Raw genomic sequence first — 21,542 nt, 5'->3', positions numbered from 1 at the left:
GTTTTAATTATTGGGTGGTGTTTGATGTTTCTGCAATTTTGAAATATTTTATTGGTGTTTTGGGAAATTTATAACAAGATTTTTTAAATTATTGGATGTTTGTTGGCTGTTTTATCATTTATTCTTTTTATTAGTATGATTTTAATATTATGAATGTTTTATGTTTTGATTTTATTGCTTGATATTTTGTGAGGAACGATGATGTTTCTGCTTTTGCAATGCTGCACTGCATAATACAGTTGGGCTTGTGGTTTCCAGTTCATTTTTGTTGCCACATTTCTAATTATATTTTATGGCTTTTTTATTTTGTTTTGGTGAGGGTCTGTCTTGTGTAATTTTAATTCTTGCTGTGAAAATGATGGTACTTATCATCACTGGCTTTTACGGCATTATGGTCATCCTTTCTTCATTTCTATTTTAACAAAAGTTACTGTTTATTAATTTCACCTGCATGCAGAAAACAGTTTTGAATGTTATTGCTGAAAATATTTTTTCATACACATTTTATTTTCACTGCTGTTAGTAAATATTAGATGATTATTTTAAGCAAGGAATGGACTTAACCAATGTTCCTTTTAAGGATTGGATTGCTGTGAGCATAAAAGTGATAGGTTTTTGCAACAAAGAAAGTAATGTTCACAGTAACCAAAATTGTTTTCTCGCGAGCAATAATTTTTTAAATATAGCATTGAGGAGAAGGAGATTGGCATTGGATCTTGAGGTTGAGTTGGGTTTAGAGAGAAAAAAGAGTGCTGTTGGGGAGGGAAAGTAGAGGCGTTCAATTTAGTTAAAAGTACATTTCCTGGCATTTTCACAGTCACATGACCAGTGGCCAGCGGGTATGAATACATGTGACCTTGTAAAATTTGGTTAAGTGTGCCATGAGGATCAAGCAAACTTGAACGTCTACCTGGATATAAAGAAAGGTTGAGAAGCTCTGTTCTATAGTATCAGGTATAAAAGATAATTTGACCCTCCATTGTAAATGTGAGCAAATGGGAAGTAGATTAAGATCTAAGAATTTATGTCTATTGAATTTTCCTAAAACTCATCTCCTGTCTGGTTTAGCATTGTTTAAGAAATATGTGGTTGATATTTTACAAGTCTCTTCAGATAAAGATTTTCCCCCTATCTAATTCTTATTATATTCCAGACAAGAGAAAAGTTGTAGCTGTGACAGATGGTGAAACTGATGTCTTGGCTTCTTTTGACAGTTCAGATTTATATCTTTCCTTCAGCCATCTTCTGATAATATTTCTACTCGTTCCACTTTTGTAGTAACTTTTGTGCTACTTCAAGATAATGAGCTTTTTCTTCAACAATATTTCAAGTATCAGAGATCTCTGTTTTGTGGTCATACTGAACAAGTATTTCCAGATGTCTCGAGAGAGACATGTCTCAGGAGAAAAATATTTCCAAATTTGAGACCTTGGATCTTAGCTGTAGAAGCCACATTTTTTCTGAAATTCCCTTGTAAATGCTTAGTTGAGCACCAGGGAAACAAGTTTATTTTCTTTGATTCAGCACATTTGGAAACTTTTATTTTAGATAGCTCCACTTAAATGGTAATGTTGTTGCTTGTATTAGGGAAGCAACTGTCTCTTTGATGTGGACTTTGTTCTTATTTAAGATATGTATTTAATTTGGTTCTCTTTCCTTTTAATGTGCTCTTGAACTTTCTTTATTTTGTATCGTATAAATTATTAAAATTCAATAAATAAATAATTTAAAAAACAGGCAGTCCTGTTCTTTTTCACTTATGTCTGCGTATCAGTACCCCAGACCATAAAATCAGGGCCCGTGTTGATTATCGCCTGAATCCAATTCCTCTTCTACCCACCCCCCACCACCGTCAAAGCAGAAAGCAATGTTGCAGTTGCGTCAAAACCATCAAGACTTTTTGCTTAAGGGCAGTAATCCCATGCCATCTGATAAGAGTAGTATCTGCTGCTCCATGCAGGTTATCTTCATGCTTTTCAGTTCCCCAGATCATAAATGTTGGGGCCCTCATTACTTGTTATCTGAATCCAACTCTCCCTTTCCTCCTGCCATTGAAGCGGAGAGCAATGTTGCAGTTGCATCGAAAGCAGCAAGGCTTATTGGTTGAGGTAGTAGCTGCCGCACCAGCAAGTTATCCCCATGCACTCTTTTCTTCATTTCCATCCTCTAGCTTTTAGGGATCCACAGTGTTTATCCCATGCCGCTTTGAATTCTTTGTTTTCATCTTCACTACTTCCTCCGAAAGGGCATCCCAGGCATCCACCACCCTCTCCGTGAAGAAATATTTCCTGACATTGGTTCAGAGTCGTCCTCCCTAGAGTTTCATTTCATGATCCCTAGTTCTACTGATTTCTTTCTGACAGAAAAGGTTCGAAGTTCATGCATCATTAAAACCTTTCAGGTAAGTGAAGGTTTATATCATATCTCCCCTGCATCTTCTCTCTCCCAAGGTATACATATTTAGATCCTTTAGCCTCTCCTCATAAGTCTTCCGATACTGACCCCACACCATTTTTGTCGCCCTTCTCTGGACCGCTTTCATCCTGTCTCTATCCTTTTTGAGATATGGACTCCAGAACTGAACACAGTACTTCAAGTAAGGCCTCACCAAGGACCTGTATAAGGGCATTATCACCTCCTTCTTCTTACCGGTTATTCCTCTCTCTATGCAGCCCAGCATTCTTCTGGCTTTAGCTATTGTCTTATCACATTGCATCTGATGAAGCGGACTCTGTCCTTGAAAGCTTGGTTAGTCTATAAGGTGCCATCCGACTCCTGTCATTTTTGCTACACCAAGCTAACACTGCTATTTTTCTGAAGATTCTTGTCACATTATTTTGCCATCTTCTGATCACCAGACACTATAACCCCAAGATCCCTCTCTTTGTCCGAGCACATCAGTCTTTCACCCCCATCATGTGCAGCTCTTTTGGATTACTGCATCCCAGATGCATGATTCTGCACTTCTTGGCATTGAATTCCAGTTGCCAAATCGTTTGACCACTCTTCAAGCTTTCTTAAATCACTTTTCATTCTCTCTACTCCTTCAGGTATGTCCATTCTGTTGCAGATCTTAGTATCATCCGCAAATAGACAAACTTTACCTTCTGTCCCTTCCGCACTGTCACTTACAAAGATATTGAACAAAGCCGGTCCACTTAACACCTAGAACGTAAGAACATAAGAACATGCCATACTGGGTCGGACCAAGGGTCCATCCAGCCCAGCATCCTGTTTCCAACAGAGGCCAATCCAGGCCATAAGAACCTGGCAAGTACCCAAAAACTAACCGTTCTCTCTTCAGAGTACCGTAGATTCCATTTAGCATTACCTGCTGTCTCCTGTCAGTCAACCAGTATGTAATCCACTCCACCTCCTTGGTGCCCACTCCTAAGTTTCTCATTTTATTCACAAGCCTTCTATGAAGGGACTGTATCAAAAGTTTTGCTGAAATCCAAGTAAATTACATCAAGCACTGTTTCTCGATCCAATTCTCTAGTCACCCAATTAGAAAGATCTATCAGATTTGTCTGACAGGACCTTCTCCTGATGAATCCATGCTGCTTTGGATCCAGCAACCCACCAGATTGTAGATAATTCACTATCCTCTCCTTCAGCAGAGTCTCCATTAATTTTCCCACCACTGAGGTGAAGCTAACTGGCCTGTAGTTTCCAGCCTCTTCTCTGCTACCATTTTTTCTTAACTTTTCCATAAAAAGCATAATCATCATGCACAATATATCAGAGGTGATACCATGTTTATTAGATTAACTTAATAGATTTTTTTAAATAAGATTTAAAGAATTATCCATCCTTCAGTATTTCAACAGTGCATTTAACGGACAAAAGGAGCTTAGCTCTTGAAAGTTAGCCACAAGTGTGCTCATCAGTGGCAGGAGGAGGAGAAGGCAAACTGTGATGCCTTGGGCTGCATCCTCCTCATCCTCTGCTGCCTGGCCCAACTGAACCACAAGGCTGTACAGAGTCTCGTGCAGTTCAAAGCAGCAGTCAGGCCCACAGCTGCAGAGGACGAAGATGCAGCTTATGAACAGCTGCTCTCTTCCTGCCACCGAACAGCTGCTCTCTGCCCCACCTGGTCCCAAATCTCCTATAGCAATTCTGCAGGCAGTCCAGATATTGATCAGGCCATGGCCCCTGTGATCCGCCTCATATTGATCCTATGCCCCAAGTTCCACCCAGAGTTGCCCCTCCCCCTTTCTTCTATATGTCCTTATCCCATCCTCCAGCCTTTCTTCTGCTGCCTTCCCTCCTCTTATGCACTTTGTTAAACATTTTAGATGTTTTCTGTACTAATTGCTGACTAGCTCTTATTCCTTTTCAGTATTGTTTGGGCGCTTGTTTCTTAGCATGGCCCTAGAGAAAAAGAAGAGGGAAAGAGAAAATGGCAGGGAAGTCAGCACAAACTGGAGGCCTTTCTACAACAATATCTCAAATTAATTCAGAAAGAAGATAACTGGAGCTCAGTGTGATAAAGCTGCCCTGCTTAACAGAGGTCCTGATCAATAATACAACACAGCAAAATGACACCTTCCTAGTGTAGCAGAAACCCATGCTTTGTCCTCTTTTCCTCCATTCTTCATACACTGTACATAATCTCTCTCTCTATATATATATACATTTATATTTGTAGGTGTTCTTTACAGTAATTGTAGGACTAATTTATGTGCTTGCTTATTTGTCCCTGTGTACATTTTTTTTTTATCTGTGCCTGCACAAAAATTAGCACACAAACTTGCCGATCAACCAAATTGTTAACCCCATGTTTATTGTACAACTTTCCTGATGGGTAACAGCCCATACTAGTATGGGCTGTTACCCATTGGTGTACTGTTTGCAAGGACTTATGACATGTTTGATTCATAAGAGGAACGTCTGTCCATAAGCGAGCTTGTTAAAGTTTTTTCAATCTCACCACGTCATTTCTATGGGCAGTTTGGCAGACCACAAGACTTAAAGCAAAAACAACAACAACAACAATAACAACACAACGAAAAATGGGCAGTGAAATTCCACCTTGGTGAGTTGGAGACAACAGGTAGCGATCAACCAAAAGCGAAGATCCCTACTGAATGACTGTGTTTCCATGTCGGGATAGATTTGCTCTATCGGATTACAGTTACTGTGCAAGTTGAGCTACTGTCGAAGAATACTGCTGGTAAAACCTAGAAGCTGATCGATGGCGCACGGTGCCTCTATTGAACTCCTGGGTTCTTTTGTGTCTCTACTATGTAACTGAGTTGTGTTTTGTGTTATAAACTGATGATCCCAGGAGGCCTGGAGGGGAAGGCACTACTGTTGCTGGTGCTGAGTGAAGAGTCCATCTTGGTGCCATGAAGTGGAGTGGCCTGTTTTTCTTCAGAGTTTAGGGCTGTGTAATGTATGGAGAGAAGGCTTTGGGAAGGGGAGGGAGGTTAATATCAAAGGTTGGGGTATATGGAATGGGAGGAGGATTTGAGAAATGGGGTGATGTGAGTGTGGGTGTGTATGGCGTGTGTGATTATTTTTGGCAGGTGGAGGTTGATAACATGCCTGTGGGTTTGTTTTGGAGAGGAGGGGGGATCTAGGCTGGGGGTCCCTATGGTATTATGAAAATATGTTTTACACTCCAAGCCTTCATTCATATAAATGCCTAAATATCGCTGGCTTGCACTCCCCTATAAAAAAGGAAAACATTTCTGATACCACCTTCTTACAAGAAACGCATTTAGATGCCAAGGAGCATAAGAAGTTATGCCGCGAATGGGTGAGCCAGTGTTATCATGCTTCACTGAATTCCAGACAATGTGGCTTGGCCATTTTGGTCAATATAGCTCGCATTTTGTTGTAGAACGGCATATAGCACACCCCAGGGCAGATATATTTTGGTATTAGGCTCGTTATGTGGCCATAAGGGGATGTTACTCAATATTTATGCTCCAAATCACTGTTCCCATGCTTTTTTCACAAATCTACATGCTCTGGTCAGCAGATGGGAAAGTTACTTGCTCATTTTAGGTGGAGATTTTAACATCTCCGACAATCCTCTAGTGGACTGCAAGCTTTCAAAAATGCTGAGAAAAGATCAGACGGATGTTGGAGTGGGGTTTATGTCCAGAGAACTAATCCTTGTGGATGCTTTCTTTTTTCTCTCAAGTTCATCATGTATTCTTGCAAATTAATTATGTTTTGATGTCTGAGTCAGTTTTTCACACTTTACACAGTACTGAGATGCTGGAAGTGGTTTTTCTGACCATTCTTTGTTGTGAATGTAGTTGTCAATTATACCCAAGGCGGGTGCTCAGTCCTCTTAGAGAATGCCACCTCAATTGATTGAAGATAAACAGTTTGTTCACGTTCTAAAATATAAATGGGAGGAATATAGGCAGTTTAACTATTCTTCTGACCTTGACCCTGTGGTTTATTGGAACACCACGAAGGCGGCCCTAAGGGGCCACATTCTTGCTTATTTATGTCATAAGAAAAAGTCCAGTAGGTGCAAATATTTAGAATTGTCACACAGGCCTGCTGCCGTGAGGAGGCAGCATGTTCAAAATATGTTGCCTGCCTTAGCACAAACATTTTTTGAAACAAAAGGGAGCTAAATGCTCTTTCAGCTGCTAAGGCAAAGTCAAATATATGGTTTTATAAATACCGCCTTTATCAATGGGGCACTAAATCGGGGAAATTTCCGGGTAGGCTAGTTAAACATGCTAGTCAGAGGACCATCATACATAGATTGGAGTACATTTGTAGCTCTTGTGTTACCAGTGAGCTGATAAGTAAAACATTTGAAGGTTTTTTTAATGAAAACTTATATGCTGCTGGGCCTGTCGATATGGAAGTATGTGAAAACTTTTTCAGTCTCTGGGCCTTCCACAATTGACAGAAGAAAGCAAAGAATGTTTGGAGGCTCTCATTAGTGTAGTGGAAATCCAGAGAGTTATCTCAGAGCTCAAACCAGCAAAGGTCCCAGGTCTGGATGAGCATGGGGCCAAATTTTATAAAATCCTGAAGGAAGTGATGCCCAAACCATTAGTTAATATGTAACAGGAGATTCATGATAAGGGATCTTTTGAGGAGGGACATAATCTTGCTACGATTGTGCTTCTTCATAAACAAGGTAAAGATTCTTCTCTACCAACCTCGTATAGGCTCATATCCCTTTTAAATCAACATATCAAGATCTTGTCAGCTGTTCTAGCAAATAGGTTGAATTTGATCATACAGGATTTGGTTTCTTCTGACCAAACAAGTTTTATAACAGGAAGACTTTCATCCTCAAATTTGTTAAAGGCCTCATTTACCATAAGAACAGCAGCTGACAGTGGGTTAAAAGGCATGCTGGTTAGCTTGGATGTGGAGAAGGCCTTTGACCGCTATTTTGTGCGGGTAGTTATTCCGAGAAAAAAACCCAACATGCATACTGGTGGGAATTTCCAGAAGTAGGCGGGCAAGTGCAAACTCCTTCTCCACTGCACTCCTGGGTACGTCTCTGCTCACTGCGGGTAAATTTATGCGTGGAGCGGCACTTGACGCGTATGTTTACCCGCACACAGTGGGTATAATTTTTTTAAAGCCTCTTTTCTCTGGGTAAGCAGTGCCTTACCCAAAGAAATAACTTGAAAAATTATCCTCCCAATATGCTGTTGCCACAGGCACCCATTTAAACAGCAAGCTCCTTAGGGCAGGGAATTATGCATGAATACTTATCGCCATAGTACCACATTGCATGTATGCCCAGTTGCAGTATGAAAATGTTAAGTATTCCCACACCAACGAAGAAATATGGATTGTATGGTGAACAGCGAATTTCTAACATTTTTAACTTCATATTAACACATGCTTGAAGTTCAGAAAAGCTATTGCCTGGGTAAACAACAGTTTGCTGGGGTGAACTAGCTTGTCTCCAAATTGGACAGTCTTCCATAAGGCATGTACTTTTCACTGGGCGGTGAGGAGGCATTCGTAGACATGTATCGGTCAGGGGAGAAAGGAGAAAAATAGTGCATGTACATGAATTTTTTTTTTTTTTAATGGCTTACATATATTTTGTTTTTATGTCTGCGCAATGTTTTATGTACTTATGTGTGGTTTGGGTTTATGTTTTTATTCTGTTCACCACAGTGTAGCAATAGTCAGGAAAGGCAGTTGATACAATTATTTTCACAAGTTTTGTGCGCTCTATTCCCCCTTCTAGGCTACCTGCACAATAAAGCATGTGCAAGGTACAGTATGTGGCCAATTATAATGCATGTGCTTTATACTAATCCTCAACGAGAAACTGTTGTATTCTCTTTGCCAGATGTGAGCAAAGTCCAAGCACTAAAAGAGCTTGCACTCTTTTAGCACTATGCTTTTTACTTAAAAATAACACCCTCTCTTTCTCTCTCTCTCTCTCTCTAGTATTCACAATGCTGTTTAATTACATCGCATCTGTTTCTGAAACTCTTCCGCAGGTGAACGGCATTGACCTCTGTGGTGCTACACATGAGCAGGCTGCAGCAGCACTAAAAGGGGCGGGGCAAACCGTAACCATTATAGCACAATACCAGCCTGAAGGTAAGCCAAAGGAGTCACTGTTTTGGATACAAGGGACGAAGACTTTACACCCAGTGAATGGCATTGGCATCTTTTCTCTATCTATGGAAAGGGAAACCAAAGGAGGAATTCAAATTATAGGTGGGGGGGGGGGGGGGACTGATGTTATTTTTATGGCTTTCATTTTCTCTATTGTCTCACACAGCAAGACTCAGGTTTGCCAAAGCTCATCTGTTGACCATTGACTTCTTGCTTCCTGTAGTACCTATCAAGTGCTTTTTCTTGACTTGGATAGTGCTGCATAAATGGGTAATTAAGCATCTAAAGCTCTTTTAATTAGACAGTCAGGGTAAATGATTGTGAGATACTGATAGTAGAAAAAAAAATGTTTTTTTGAAGATATTGCTGAAAGCCCAAGTGACAAGGATTATATTAATACTTATTAGTGAAAGTATTCTATTGTGTAGAGGAGGAAATTTTGTAAAATAGTTTTTACTACTCACTCACTGATCTCATAAATTCTGGCCGAACCAAAACATGGTAAGTTAAGATATTATGATGATGAATTTTTATTTATTAATGTTATCATTTGTTTTGAATAACTGGTCCCAGAACAGACATTTCTGAATCAGAAACCAGAAACCACATTTGTTTATATTATCATTCTAGTTTAATTATAAAACTAAATGGACTTCTGCAGTGAGAATCCAGCATTGTGATTGATTGTTGTATTGGGTATTGTGAGCCAGAAGGTATCTGCTATAGAAACATCACATCTGCCTTCAAGGGAAAATGACCCTTTTCACAAAAATATAAAACTGGTCATAATTATAATTGTCTCTGAGACCACTGATTTTCAAAAAAAGGTTAAAAAGCTCCTGACCTTGAGCTACCAGCTAAAGACCGAGCACTGCCAAGTAACTCCCTGCATTTTGGTGAGTATTGCTTAATTAATGGCAATTCCATCGAAGATGCAAATCTTTGGTGGTGCCAAGGGAGAGGGAAGGGAGAACATTGATAAGTTTAAAACAGTAATTACCTAAGACCTAGATTCATCAAATCACAGTAAATAAAACTGAGATATAGCACGTTTGTGGGCCGCGATAAAAAGATGAGCACGGTTAAGTAAATTAAGGCATACCGCACTGTGTATGTAAATATCGCATTGCACGACACTCTATTACATTGCGCGTCACGCTATGCATCGCCCATCATTCTATGAGTCGCGCGTCATTTTTTTTGTTTATATATATATATATATATACCGACTTCCTGCAGCTGCCTCTTTGAGAGGAGAGGAGGTAAGTTGTTTAATGGGAGTTTAGGAGCTTTTTATATTGGTTATACCTGAGTGAGTGCTCCTGTGTAGTGTTTTCATCTGCTTTCCTTTACCTTTGTCTCTTGTCTTTAACTACGCAAGGAAGTTTTTGTGCGCTATTTATAAGGTCTTAGAAGCAAGTGTTTAAATAATGTATGCCAATAAGGGACGTAAACGACGCAGAGATCAGACCTAGCTCATAGCTATCTACTGATCATTAACCCAAGGGAGTGCTGGGGTTGTAGGGAGTCTGTGGAAGTCTGTCTGGTCCCAAGCCACAACAGGCCTCATTACTTTCTGCTGTTAGGTAGTGGAGACTCTTTATCCTCAACACCTCCGTGACTCCTCAGTTGTCAGACAGCAGCCTCTGTGAGCTTTACATAGAGGCTACTTTCTGGGATGACACAGTGTTCTAGCAGGCTGCAAGTCCACTAAGATCCATAATCATGAGGCTGGGTAATGGATAAGTGATGCCGCTACAGTTAGCAGCAGAACCTGTCCCCTATGTTCAGCAAGAAAAAAGTGCCACCTAAGCTAGTCATTCTAAACGTATGCAGCTACATAAGGCTGGATAATTGTAGGCCTAACCAGCCAGCATGTAAATATGGCAGAGTAAGCCTAAAGTGATCTGGCCTGGTGAGGCTGGCTCACTGTCTACCTACCAGGATATCTTGCACAGATATGTGGGCAAGTAGTTCTCTGTCTAGAAAAACATTACATCAAAAAGAGATTTATTTATTTTTTATATACCAACAATCAATCAAAATATCACATTGATTTACATTCAGGTAGTGTAGGTATTTTTTATCCCCAGAGGTTTACAATCTAAGCTTTTGTACCTGTGGCAATGGAAGGTAGAGTGACTTGCCCAAGGTCACAAGGAGCAACAGCAGGACTTGAACCCTGGTCTCCTGGTTTGTAGTCCACTGCTCTAACCACTAGGCTATTCCTCTCACTGCCAACCCATAGCATGCTATAAAACACTAGAAGCTAAGCTATAGCTTGATGTAAGCCATAAAAAGCTATTTCCAAACCCTAAGTCCATGCCTCCTTTTACTGTAACAGTATATGTACACTATAGCATTTTGTTATGGTGTGTCAGCTCTTCATGAATGGAAAAATGCATCTGAGTTGCGTACAAAATGTGTACATGTTATTCACAAGCAAGCAATCTCTACCCGGTTCTAGCACTCCTATAACACTAAAGCTGTACATTGCAGAAAGACATCAACCTCGTGGTATGTTTGTTCATGTCCCTGGCTGTTCTACAGTTTGTCCTCCAGAGATACACGTTTGTCAGACATGACAAACTGAATAGGATTGGGCCAAATGGCACATCCCAGAGCTTCCAATGAACCTGTGTACCCTTGTGATGATGAAATCAAACTATAGCTGACATCGTGGATGTCAGAGCAGAAGTCCTGCAGACAGGACACTGATATGGACACCATTAGCTAAGGGCCGACAAAACACTAACAAGGCACACTTGAACTGGGAGTCCCTGCACTGTGTGCCCAAAAAGGTTTGTGTGCCTTACCAATGTCAAAATGTTTCAATCCTTTTATGTAAATATGTCCCCTCCATCAAGTTAACTTGTTGCAATTTAAAAATAAGCAGTTCATGCCTTATTTGTTATGTTTCGATGTAAACCGATGTGATATTTCGATCGAATGTCAGTATATAAAAACAAATAAATAAAATAAAATAGACAAGTGGCATTTCAACAGCTCCAAGAGAGAGGATTTGAACTTCCACTTGTTTTAAGCTGACAAGTTGAAAGTCTGTAGTGCTTGCTCACACACTGACCTTAGTGGAAAGTGCTTTGTATGGATACATAACATTAGCAGGCCTCTACAGCATGGAGAGAGAAACCTGGGCCCTGTGCAAACCACTTGTCATGTAACAGATGCAGTCACATCCCTGACAGTCCCCTGCATCACTGCTATTTGCTGTAATCACATAGCTAGAGAGGGATGATAGAAAGAAGCACAGCTCTTACCTATGAGCCAGTCGTCACTGTAGAAACCGTCTTCAAATTGTTCAACCAGGCCAGCCTACCTTCGTTTAAAGGAATTGTGTGCAGCTCCTGGGTACCTGAGGACTACATCGAGGATGCACAGTCAAGTGTCATACTTGCACATTGATGGAGTGGAAGAGCTTTGTGTTGTGGTATATCTCCTCCCTGCCACAGGATTGGATTTTGGCTGCATGAGTGCAGTCAATAGCTCCCACACATTTGGGAAGTCGGTAATAGCATAAAAACCTCTCTTCAAGTCCAGCAAGTCCTAACTAACATGGGCAGCTTGCACTTCCGTGTCCGTCCCCCCCCCGCCTCCCCCGTCCGTTTTACCAGACCCCAATATATTACACAAACTCCGTTTTGGTGCAAACAAGGCCGCAGCATTTATTAATTTCATTAACACAAATTAACATATTATAATTTCCGGCACCCGAGCCGTCAGTGTTCACCGATCCTGTAATCCGGGCTTCCAAACGGGCGTCCGCCATGATAAGCCAGTCCGCCCCCATCTTTCGGCCCCCTGCCGTGCCATAGCCGGGGGGCCATTCCTCCGGGCTGCCCACGCCCAACACACGCCCCTTTCTTTCCCGAGGACTTCCGGTCCACCCCGACCTTGTCCTCGAAGTCCCCCTCCACCTTCCGGCTCGGGTACCCCCGCCCCTGCTGCGACTAATGTCAAACATATACAACATTTTATTAACATCAACCTCGCCCCTACTGCTCCCTATGCTTCACGACCCTCCCCTTTGGTCCCTTCCTTCCTGCTCGTCTGGGTGGGTGGGTGGGGAATATTGCGAGCGCTGTCCCGGAAAAAGACCGGGCTCAGCGCTCGCTGCTGGTTAAAGGGGGGCCCCAGCCTCGCGATATCCGCGAGGCTGACGTCACCCACGTGATGACGCGGCGGCCTCGCCGTGCCGCGCGCGTCATCACGCTCCTCCCCCCCCCCCCCCCCCCGGCCATGCGATGCGGCGGCCTTGCCGGGCCGCGCTTGCCATCGCGCCCCTCCTCCCGACCCGTGTCGCCCTCGCGTCGCCGCGCGGCCTCCCGGCCCCTCAGGTAAGCGCCATCGGGAGGGAGGGGAAGGAAAACCGGCGGGGGAGGGCCCTCCCCTCGGCAAGCGCCATGTTAAAGGGGGGCCCTCCCCGCATGCCGCGACTCGGCCCCGACTTTCATGAGGGAATCTTATGTATTGATTAATGCAGCTGTGTACAGTTGTTATGACCTGGCCCAGACAGCAAGAAAAAGATGTTTGGGACATTCCCCCGATGACCCCGACTGTTTGAAATGAGCCAGATGCCATAGAATGCAGGGTGCCCAATAGTTTGGTGAGGTCTGGTAGAGCACAAGACCTTTCTGTGACTGGATCCAGATCCTCTCTGAGTTTTTTATATAATTCTATGATAGCCCGAGAGCTGAGGCAATACCTCGTAATCACATGGTCCTCTGGCAACCCCAGCAATGTGGTGCGGGAATAAAAGATGCGCTCCTGTACTGCCTGTGTACCCTCCTGCATGGCAAGCCCTATCATGGGCCATCACGCTGCACTGGCGGGGGCTTGCAGCTCTGGCTCCAGTGTGGGTAATTCCCTAGGAGGTGTTTGAACCTCCCTTGCATGTTGTAGTAGTTGTTCTTGTTGTTGTTGCTATCGTTGAGCAGCCTGTAGTAACCAGTATCCCACTACTAGTACACTTCCCCCTAACACTGTAGCTTTAAGAAGACAGGGCAGATAACAAAAGGCGTATTTATTTGCCTACCAGGGCTGTGTAAGTGTGTCCGAGAGAAGGTCTCTCTTTATCGCGCGTGATATTATCTGTGATCCACGATAATGGCTGTTGTTGCGCGAAAAAACTTTTTTTCCACCCTACCGCAAATCAAAAAGGTGTTGTTATATCCCACGTTAAATCCAGCGTTATTATGCAATATTTTTCTGCACAATGCAATACTAATACACGATGCGATAAATATCGTGCTTCTATCGCAGGTTAGACCATGTGCAGTGAGGCCTTAACGCGGATTGATGAATGACCCTATAAGCGTGGCATTTTCAAATCTATTTGCAAATCATCTTCTGAAATCATTCCCAGAGAATGGATATTAGGTTCACTGGAGGTCCAGTGATCTGGCATCCTGAGTCACATCACGATGCTTCCTCCTGCCTGACATTTCATGCATTCATTCCCCGCATTGGCAGCATGAGTTACCATTCTGGAGCCTGTTAGACTGCATCGCTTTAAGGACTCTTAGATTAATAATCCATCTCATTGCGCCCTCCCTCCACGGTGCATTCTAATATTCTCTGATGCTCACTTTACCATTCACCTTATACATAAGAATTTCACTTTGAAGGGATGACAGCAGGTGAAATCCTTCATCACTACCAATAGGTGTTTTGAACGTTTACTTCTTCCTGGCATCCTTAACAGCAGAGGCAAGAATTGAAACAACTCTACAAGTATCAACAGATATGTAAACTCATGTTGATCATACAGAAAAGACTTACCTGCCCTTGCTAGATCAGTACCTCAAGGATTTAGCACCTCCTGCTTTCCTAATGTGTCAGTAGTCACTCTATTTGGAATAAGTCTTGAAAGCTTTCCACAGTGTTTGACGAAAAAAATTTCACCTGAAAGGAAACTATACCTATAAGCTTCTCCTTCCCCTCCGAAAACACGCACTGCTATGTGTTTGCAGACTATTTCAACTTTTCCATTTATTTTCGGATGGTTTGTTGACAGACAATCATTCCTGATACAATTCTGCAAAAATTGTTCTTAGACAACAGATTGTAGTTTTTGTTTTCCAAATTTAAATCAACGTGCACATTCATCAAATGTAAAATTAGACCCAGGTAAGGAAGCCCACCGAGCCCACTAAGGGCCTAATTCATCCATGTCTTTTCCCATGGCAAGAAACAGAATGGCAATAAAGTCTTAGTGCAGGGCTTCCCAAACCTGTCCTGGGGACCCTACAGCCAGTCGGGTTTTCAGGATATCCACAATGAATATGCATGAGAAATTTGCATATACTGGGGTAGATTTTAAAAAAGAGCGCGATCGCGTACTTTTGTTCGCGCAGCAGGCTGGATTTTATAAGATACGCGCATAGCCGCGCGTATCTTATAAAATCCTGGATCAGTGCGCGCAAGGCTGCCGATTTTGGGCAGCCTGCACGCGCCGAGCCGCGCAGCCCGCCTCCGTTCCCTCCGAGGCCGCTCCGAAATCGGAGCGGCCTCAGAGGGAACTTTCTTTCGCCCTCCCCTCACCTTCCCCTCCCTTCCCCTACCTAACCCACCCCCCGGCCCTATCTAAACCCCCCCTTACCTTTGTCCCTTGATTTACGCCTGCTAGAAGCAGATGTAAATCTACACGCACCAGCAGTCTGCTGGCGCGCCGTCATCCGACCCGGGGGCTGGTCCGGAGGCCTCGACCACGCCCCCGGGCCGGTGCCACGCCCCCAGTCCCGCCCCCAAAACACGGCGTCATTCGGCCCCGCCCCGACACGCCCCCGACACGCCCCCTTTAAAAAAAACCCGGGACTTACGCGCGTCCCGGGGCTCTGCGCGCGCCGGCGGCCTATGCAAAATAGGCGCGCCGGTGCGTGAGGGCCCTGCTCGCGTAAATCCAGGCGATTTACGCGAGCAGAGCATTTAAAATCCGCCCGATTGAGTCTCCATGGTATGCAAATGTATCTCATGCATATTCATTGTGGATATCCTGAAAGCCCAACTGGCTGTGGGGTTCCCAGGATAGGTTTGGGAAGCCCTGGCTTAGTGGAATCAGCAGCTCAAACCTCCTTTCTTGATAGTTTAGACAGTAAAGATTAATGTAATATAATACATAATATGTCATCTTTAATCAGAGCACTTAGTGCTCTCATTCTGCCTTTCATAAACTGTTCTCATAAAACAGAGGATATTTCAGCAGATAATGGAACAATGCCAACCCTAATTGACCTTTGCTTAACCCTTGCTTCCCTGCAGCTAAGGATTCTCTGTGTTTCTCCCATGCTTCCTTGAAATTAATTTACTGTTTTTGCCCTCATAGCCACTACTGAGACGCTGTTCCATTTATCCCCTCACCCTTTTTGTAACTCAGGTATAAAGAAGGAAGAGTGTTTTTAGCATATGTAGGCCTCCTTATTCCTTCTGTCATGAAGTTATGCATTTTATAGTAGCGACTCTGTTACCCTGCTTGCAGTCTCATACTCCTACTTTCAAATACCGTGTACCGTTTTTGTGGAACCATCTCCCCTTGTCATCCTTACAATCTAACTTTAAAACAAATCTGTGATTGTTTATTGTACTAACAGATCCACACTTCATCTCCTTTCTTTTACCTAAATTGTGTGTTTCTCCTATTTTGATTTAAATATGTGACTACCTTTTGTTTTACAATTAGCATCATTTCTTTCTACATAAAAATTCTTTGGTATAAGGCATATAGACATTACGGGGGCAATTTTCAAAGAGATTCTCCGAGGGTAAATAGGTGGTTACCCAATGAGAAGGCCCCTTTGAAAAATTGCTCCACCCCCTCCCCCATTCAGAAAAGGGGCAGCACTGGGGAGCGGGGTTAGGGCGCCTGCCAGAAAGTTGCATGGGGATTCCTTTACCCTGCGTCTTTTGCACCTGCAAAGTATGTGGGGTAAAAAACTCCCTGTGGCAAAGGTCAACATGGAATTTTCAAAGGGAAACTCCATGAAAAATTACTTTTTCTGCAAAAGGAAAACTGTGATTTTAGCAACACGTGGATGTTACACAGGCATCCTAGATATATATATATATATATATATATATATATATATATATATATATATATAGCAAACAAAAAATTTTTTGGCACTATCGTCTCCTCAAGTGCTATCTGCTTATGTTTATCAAAAAAAACCCCAACGTGATAACGTTGGAGACAACTAGCACTTTTTATATATAATCATCCAATTTAAATAACCCACAATATTTTAAAAATGTTAACTTTTTATTAGTGTATTAACACTCACTTTACAAATATATTAATACAAAATTACAAAATTATGTCAAATACATTATTTTTACACACATTAAAAAATCATATTAGTCCAATGATTATTAACCCTCAATTTTCTCCTAACTGCTAAACTCAATCTTGCCCTCATTGGACTTATATATGCTCTATGATGTTGTACTTGGTCTTCTGTAACAAATCAACCACTGAACTATTGAACATTTTATCTGCATAGCTTAATTGCTATGCCCATCAGTCTTAACACAATTTAGTGGTATGTTCTGTTTTGAAGGTTCCATCTTCCATCCCGACAAGGGTCTTGTTTCGCCAATGTTGGCTTCTTCAGGGGACTACTTGTATAGAGACCAAGCATCAACAAAACCAATGTCTTCTATTTCATATATCTGAAAATCACACAACTATATTAAAAACAAATCTATTACCAACAATAATCCTCCCACCCCTCCGTAATCATATATTTACCCAATCTTCAACAATATTCAAACATCTTCTTTGCCCCTGTTTTTATCAACAATATTCAAAAATACTTCATGATGTTTCATTAATGATTGCAATGGAAATCATAATATTTAAAAATTCTAACCTGATACCCACTCCTGCCTAAACTGAAAGGAGTGGATTCAGACCAACACATCCAATTCACTCCGGCTACATAGCTCCAGATTTTAATTGTAAAACACCCGAATATGAATGTGATCATACAAAGTATTTTCAAAGAAATATTCTTTAATCAATTAAATCCTCATCTTTAAAACCATCTTCAAAAATGAGTAGTTTCCAAAAAATAGCTTAATTATTTCTTTTAATCTGGCATCGTCTTCTGATGTTCCCCCAGAAAGACTAATAGGACTTTACCTTTATCTCTTCACAAACTCCTCTCTACCGGCGTCTACCATGGATACAAACTTTCAAAGAATGTTCACTGGTTCTCATCACCTATGGACATTACAAATTACAAATTTCTATTAATCTAACACCTGTGAGACAAAACAAATAACGCTCCATCCCATTATTCTTATATCTGTTTAAATTATAAAAATTACCTTTTCCTCCACAGTGAAGCTACTATTCACAATAATGTTGCAGATTCAAGCTCTTCTCTCAATTTTCCGAAACATTTTCAAAGCAACTACACGCTACCGCTGTTCAGTTCCTTCTCATTTAACTTCAAAATCATTCCTGGTAATTCTCAACCACCTTCAATTTCTATAAATTTAAAATCAAGTAAATAACAACCCCAAACCGTTCTTAGTCAACTTCCGCCATTACAATCATTCATCACACTCACCTTCCTCAGCATGTAGCCGTGCGTCAGCTTCAAAGGTTTTTCCACAGTGAGGATCCTCCTATCAAAACCACCCTTATATACTTCTCCACGTTTTCTATGACATCCAATCCCAACTCACGTCCGAATCTCTCTCCAATCAATGCTCTTCTAAAGAGTATATGCTATACGTAATCAATACCCTCCCACCAAACGTACTATCTGTTCCTTTCCCCGTATGTCACGCTTTAATTTACACGAATGCTTCCCATTCTATAGTGGCATTGAGCCCCTTAGGTGCCGTAGTCTGCCAGTAATAAATAAATCTTTGCTCTGTTTGCCGCAAATCTTGAGAAATATGTCCTCCCCTTCTATTTAAACGTTGCTGTAATATACAAAATTTGAGCTGGTCTTCTGTATGGCCATAATCCTGCCAATGTTTAACCAGTGGAGATTCAATTTTGGCTGTATGTATACAGCTCCTATGTTGTATAATCCTGGTCCGTATTGGTAATTTCGTTTGTCCAATATATAATTTCTGGCATGGACATAAGATGACATATACCACCTTGTCTGTACCACAGTCAAAATGATGACTCAATACTTGTTTATAAGGCATGGTAGGGTGTTGAAAACTTCGTGTCTCAATGACATGCTTGCATACTGAGCAGCCTTGGCACTTATATTGCCCAGGAATTTGTCCTGTATCTTTTGTCTGTGAGTCCGAATGTACTAATAAATCTCGTAAATTTCGCCCTCTAGTTTTGGCGAATACAGGTTTATTTTTTTAGGAATCATGGAGTGTTAAGACATGCCAATGTTGCAATATAATATCTTGAATCTTATGAGTTTTTTGTGAATAAGGAAGTACACATACTAATCTATCTTCTTCCATACGTTGTCGTGTTTGAAGTAATAAAGTTCGATCTGCATATAATGCTCTCTTATATGCTTTCCTGATGGTCTTATTTGGATATCCTCTTGCTACAAATTTATCCCGCATTGACTCTGCTTGCTTTTTATATTCATCCGTGCCACTACATAACCGTCTCAATCTCAAAAATTGTCCTGCCGGAATGTTTGTTCGGAGATTCTGCGGATGGAAACTGCTGAAGTGCAACAAATTGTTGCGGTCTGTCATTTTTACATGTATAGACGTTACCAATCGTCGGGCTTGCTTATAAATCTGTAAATCTAGGAACGAGATGGTATATTCATGTGACGAAAAAGTAAACTGTAAATTAACGTCCAAAGAATTCATCCACAGTTTAAACTCAAAAAAAGCCTGTAAGGACCCCGTCCAAATAAAAAAATATCATCAATAAAGCGTACCCAACTCAAAATTTTGGACCAATAAGATGACACATAAATATACCGTTCCTCAAATTCTGCGACATACAGGCACGCCACCGAGGGTGCCATAGTGGCACCCATGGCCGTCCCCTGTATTTGTTGATAAAAGTCATCTTTATATCGGAAAAAATTCTTCGTTAGAGCTATACTAGCTACCTTTGTTATGAATGTACTCTTCCTTTCCGAAAATTCGTTGGTTCTTAATACTTCCTGAATTACCTTTAGAGAATCCACTTGAGGGATATTAGTGTACAGAGACACTATATCCGCCGTGACCAATAACCATCCCTCCTCAATATTAATCAAAGATTGAATCCGGGAAATGAACTCCGAAGAGTCTCGAATGTATGATCGGCTCTTCTTTACCAATGGGTTCAAAAAAGAATCAACGTATTTTGAGAGCGGCTCTAACACTGAGTGTATGCCAGAGACTATTGGTCGTCCCGGGGGCGCTATCAAAGTTTTATGTATCTTAGGAACTATATAAAAAATCGGTGTATTCGGATAGGGTTCCCATAAAAAATGTTTCTCTTTTTTTGTTAATAGTTTTTGTACTTCTCCTTCCTCCAACAAATCATGAATCATTTCTTGGAGCTCAGATGTTGGATCACGTGACAAGAGTGTGTAGCATTTATGGTCAGCCAATTGACACATCACCTCTCTATCATAGTCCACCGTGTTTAAAATCACTATACCGCCCCCTTTATCAGCTGGGCGTATAGTGATAGTATCATCAGTCTGAAGGGCTATGCAAGCTGTTCTTTCTTCTCTAGTGAGATTGTGTAGTGTTTGTGTGAATGTCATTTCTAAGGTCTCCAAATCACGTAATACAAGTTTTTCAAAAATGGCTATGGCTGGATCCACCACTCCCGGTGGATTCCATTTCGTTGGTCTCCATAAACCCTTAGTTAATGATCGAGGTTGATCAGTAAAGTATCGTGCAATTTTTAATTTTCTATGTAGCCGGAGTGAATTGGATGTGTTGGTCTGAATCCACTCCTTTCAGTTTAGGCAGGAGTGGGTATCAGGTTAGAATTTTTAAATATTATGATTTCCATTGCAATCATTAATGAAACATCATGAAGTATTTTTGAATATTGTTGATAAAAACAGGGGCAAAGAAGATGTTTGAATATTGTTGAAGATTGGGTAAATATATGATTACGGAGGGGTGGGAGGATTATTGTTGGTAATAGATTTGTTTTTAATATAGTTGTGTGATTTTCAGATATATGAAATAGAAGACATTGGTTTTGTTGATGTTTGGTCTCTATACAAGTAGTCCCCTGAAGAAGCCAACATTGGCGAAACAAGGCCCTTGTCGGGATGGAAGATGGAACCTTCAAAACAGAACATACCACTAAATTGTGTTAAGACTGATGGGCATAGCAATTAAGCTATGCAGAAAAAATGTTCAATAGTTCAGTGGTTGATTTGTTACAGAAGACCAAGTACAACATCATAGAGCATATATAAGTCCAATGAGGGCAAGATTGAGTTTAGCAGTTAGGAGAAAATTGAGGGTTAATAATCATTGGACTAATATGATTTTTTAATGTGTGTAAAAATAATGTATTTGACATAATTTTGTAATTTTGTATTAATATATTTGTAAAGTGAGTGTTAATACACTAATAAAAAGTTAACATTTTTAAAATATTGTGGGTTATTTAAATTGGATGATTATATATAAAAAGTGCTAGTTGTCTCCAACGTTATCACGTTGGGGTTTTTTTTGATATATATATATATATATATATATATATACAATCGACTCCATGAGTCGATTGTAAACCGGTATGATGTGACCTACGAATATCGGTATATTAAAAGTTCATAAATAAATAAATAAAATAAATATATATATCTATATATATATATACCTACACAACATAGTTTCTCAAGATTGAATGTAACTAAGAAGAATAGATAAACATCCTACCTAATAAACGAAGGATGACCGACGTGCCGCAAATGCGCAGTAGAGACCAGCTCTACCGCGCATGTGCGGGCGAGCACGTCGGTCTGAGCCAGAAAAAAAAATGG

The 21,542-nt window shown here is 41.2% G+C and overlaps 1 protein-coding gene across 3 annotated transcripts in view; it reads left to right on the top strand.

Moving 5' to 3' along the window:
- Nucleotides 1–21,542, top strand: part of DLG2 (discs large MAGUK scaffold protein 2) — a 2,548,136-nt gene that overhangs the window by 2,027,632 nt on the left and 498,962 nt on the right. For all 3 annotated transcript variants that reach the window (XM_029602231.1, XM_029602229.1, XM_029602228.1), the window contains one exon: nt 8,457–8,559. In XM_029602231.1, coding sequence (XP_029458091.1) covers nt 8,457–8,559 — 103 coding nt within the window. The remainder of the gene's footprint in view (nt 1–8,456; nt 8,560–21,542) is intronic.

The sequence above is a fragment of the Rhinatrema bivittatum genome, chromosome 5 (genome assembly GCF_901001135.1).
Source record: "Rhinatrema bivittatum chromosome 5, aRhiBiv1.1, whole genome shotgun sequence".
Classification (NCBI taxonomy): Eukaryota; Metazoa; Chordata; class Amphibia; order Gymnophiona; family Rhinatrematidae; genus Rhinatrema; species Rhinatrema bivittatum.
The sequence above is the reverse complement of the archived record's forward strand: the minus strand, read 5'-3'. Positions and strand labels throughout refer to the sequence as shown.